Below are 1,927 nucleotides of genomic sequence, written 5' to 3' on the forward strand. Positions count from 1 at the left end.
TATGAACTCAATGGAATTCAATGGTGCGGAGCAAATGAATCGTTGGTGAATACTGGGACAAGGGATGAGGGAAAACCAAGCAAGGAAGCAGAGAGATTAAAAATAAAAATAAACATAAAAATTGATTTTCTATTAATTAATCTTTTTTTATTTGTTTTTTATTCACATGCTGCAAAGTTGGTAGCCATGTAGATCTTATGTTTGTCACATAATTATTTAACGAATAACTCGACAAATTTCAATAACGGATATATGAAATTAAAATGAAATAAAAATAAATGTATGATTAATGAAATGTTTTAAAAATATTGTATGAGATTGTAATATTCTCGATCTTAATTTATCAATAACTGAAATAGATGACTTGTACACGTGGTAAAAGTGGTAAAAGTGCATTTTTCAATGTACAATATATGGTTATAAATTTACTAAACCAAAAGTAATTAGCGAGGGTGAAACTGAATCATAGGGAATTGATCAGAGGACGGAGCCTTCGTGAATGGTTGACAATCTGAGCCTAAAAGAACGAGTGGCCAACTTTGCCTTTCTCGATGTATATCTCCGCAATTTCCTAACCGACGATGACCCACCGCCGCGGCCGCTACTACTCATCATCTTCTGGCCTTTGTACGCTAATGACCCTCCACCTCCAATCGTTAATCCATTCATGCTCAAATCACCACCGTCGCCCTCGACCGACAAGTTTGCATATTTATTATTATTCATCTCAATCACCGGAGAAATGCGGGCCTTGTTGTAATTACGGTATCCGCTTCCCTTATTTTCCTTTTTGTTTCCCTTTTCATTCTTGGAGGAGGAAGAAGAAGAAGAAGCATTGGTATTAATTTTCTGGAGGGCGAGGCTGGCTCTGACTGCGAGGGCCGCCATATCGGTGGCACTGAGGCGGTGTTGAAGCTTGGATCTGGGGAGTACGAAGTAGATCTGATTGGCCTCCAGCTCATCTTCGGAATCTAAAGCCGGAATGTAACTGTCGTAATACAAACTGTCGGAATGACATATAAACAAAGATGAAGACGAAGACGACGATTGATCGGCCTCAAGGACTTTGGAGACATTAAGGGGAACCGGGTATTCGCGGACACATGCGTTCATGTAGATTACTTTGGCAGTGGACGACGAATCATCATCATCTCTTCCGCTTGAACTAGTCCTCCTGACGATGACTGTAGACAAGCATCCACCCATTATATTATCTTATGTATTTCCACAATGCTGAGCTACTGATGAGGCACAAGGCAAGGCAAGGCACTGAGCAAGATTAGAGAGAGAGAGAGAGAGAGAGAGAGAGAGAGAGATGTGAGGAGGACTAGTGGAGGAGAAGCGGTGGCCTATAATAAATAGAGAGGAAATTACATGGAAAGAAAGGAAAAGGAAAGGAGAGGAAATTGTGTGGCAAGTGCAAAGTGGCTGCGAGGCCGGGGAAAGGGAAAGGGAAAGGGGATTGCGTAAGCGAATGGGAATTGCGTAAGCGAGGTCGTAAAGCAGGAAAGGACAAGCAGCAGTTTTCAAAGTTTGAGAGGGACGGCTGACTTTTCGTATTTATCTTTCTGCAAATTATAAAATGCTGATGACGCCCGATTCCTCCTAAGCAATGACGTCATGACGCGGTTCAATTTATCTCTCTCTCTCTATCTCTCCTGTCAACTTGTGCTGCGCGATGTATTCAGCACGCGTTTGGCTTGGGATGCGAGAAAAAGTAATCCTGGTATAAGAATTGGAAAGCTTTTTTAATATGACCGATGGTCTCGCACATTGAATGGTATATCATGTGTCATTATATAAATGGTAGGATATATGTACCAAAAAATTAATAACTTAAAAAATAAAATTTATCATCACTCATATTAAAACACGTAGTTTATTACTTGTATTCTCGTCACAACTAAAATTTTCTTCAAGAATTGAA

The 1,927-nt window shown here is 40.1% G+C and overlaps 1 protein-coding gene across 1 annotated transcript; it reads right to left on the bottom strand.

Moving 5' to 3' along the window:
* Nucleotides 1–258: 258 nt before the first annotated feature.
* Nucleotides 259–1,552, bottom strand: LOC126629981 (uncharacterized). Its single transcript, XM_050300152.1, has one exon. The coding sequence runs from the start codon at nt 1,204–1,206 to the stop codon at nt 478–480; it is 729 nt and encodes a 242-aa protein (XP_050156109.1). The 5' UTR covers nt 1,207–1,552; the 3' UTR covers nt 259–477.
* Between the last annotated feature and the right edge of the window lie 375 nt (nt 1,553–1,927).

The sequence above is a fragment of the Malus sylvestris genome, chromosome 7 (genome assembly GCF_916048215.2).
Source record: "Malus sylvestris chromosome 7, drMalSylv7.2, whole genome shotgun sequence".
In the NCBI taxonomy this organism is placed as follows: domain Eukaryota; kingdom Viridiplantae; phylum Streptophyta; class Magnoliopsida; order Rosales; family Rosaceae; genus Malus; species Malus sylvestris.